At 65.3% G+C, this 213-nt stretch overlaps 1 protein-coding gene across 1 annotated transcript in view; it reads right to left on the minus strand.

Moving 5' to 3' along the window:
• LOC104080166 (neuronal acetylcholine receptor subunit beta-2-like) overlaps positions 1-210 on the minus strand; it is a gene marked incomplete at both ends in the record, with an annotated part of 511 nt that extends 301 nt beyond the window's left edge. The window contains one exon of the mRNA XM_009582463.1: positions 1-210. This exon is cut by the window's left edge and continues 301 nt beyond it. Coding sequence (XP_009580758.1) covers positions 1-210 — 210 coding nt within the window.
• Positions 211-213: the final 3 nt, after the last annotated feature.

Here is a 213-nt window from a genome sequence, read left to right on the forward strand (position 1 = left end):
CTGTCTGGTGAGGGCCCCGGGGCCCCCCTCGCCTCTGGGCGTGAAGTCGTCCAGGCTGGCCACCTCACTCTTCAGCACCAAGTCGATCTCGGTGCGGTCGTAGGTCCAGGAGCGGAACTTCATGGTGCAGTTCTGCTGGTCGAAGGGGAAGTGCTTCACCTCGATCTTGCACGCGCTCTTGTAGATGGCCGGGGGGGGCCCGGAGAAACGCGC

Source organism: Fulmarus glacialis, unplaced genomic scaffold (genome assembly GCF_000690835.1).
Source record: "Fulmarus glacialis isolate BGI_N327 unplaced genomic scaffold, ASM69083v1 scaffold21147, whole genome shotgun sequence".
Classification (NCBI taxonomy): domain Eukaryota; kingdom Metazoa; phylum Chordata; class Aves; order Procellariiformes; family Procellariidae; genus Fulmarus; species Fulmarus glacialis.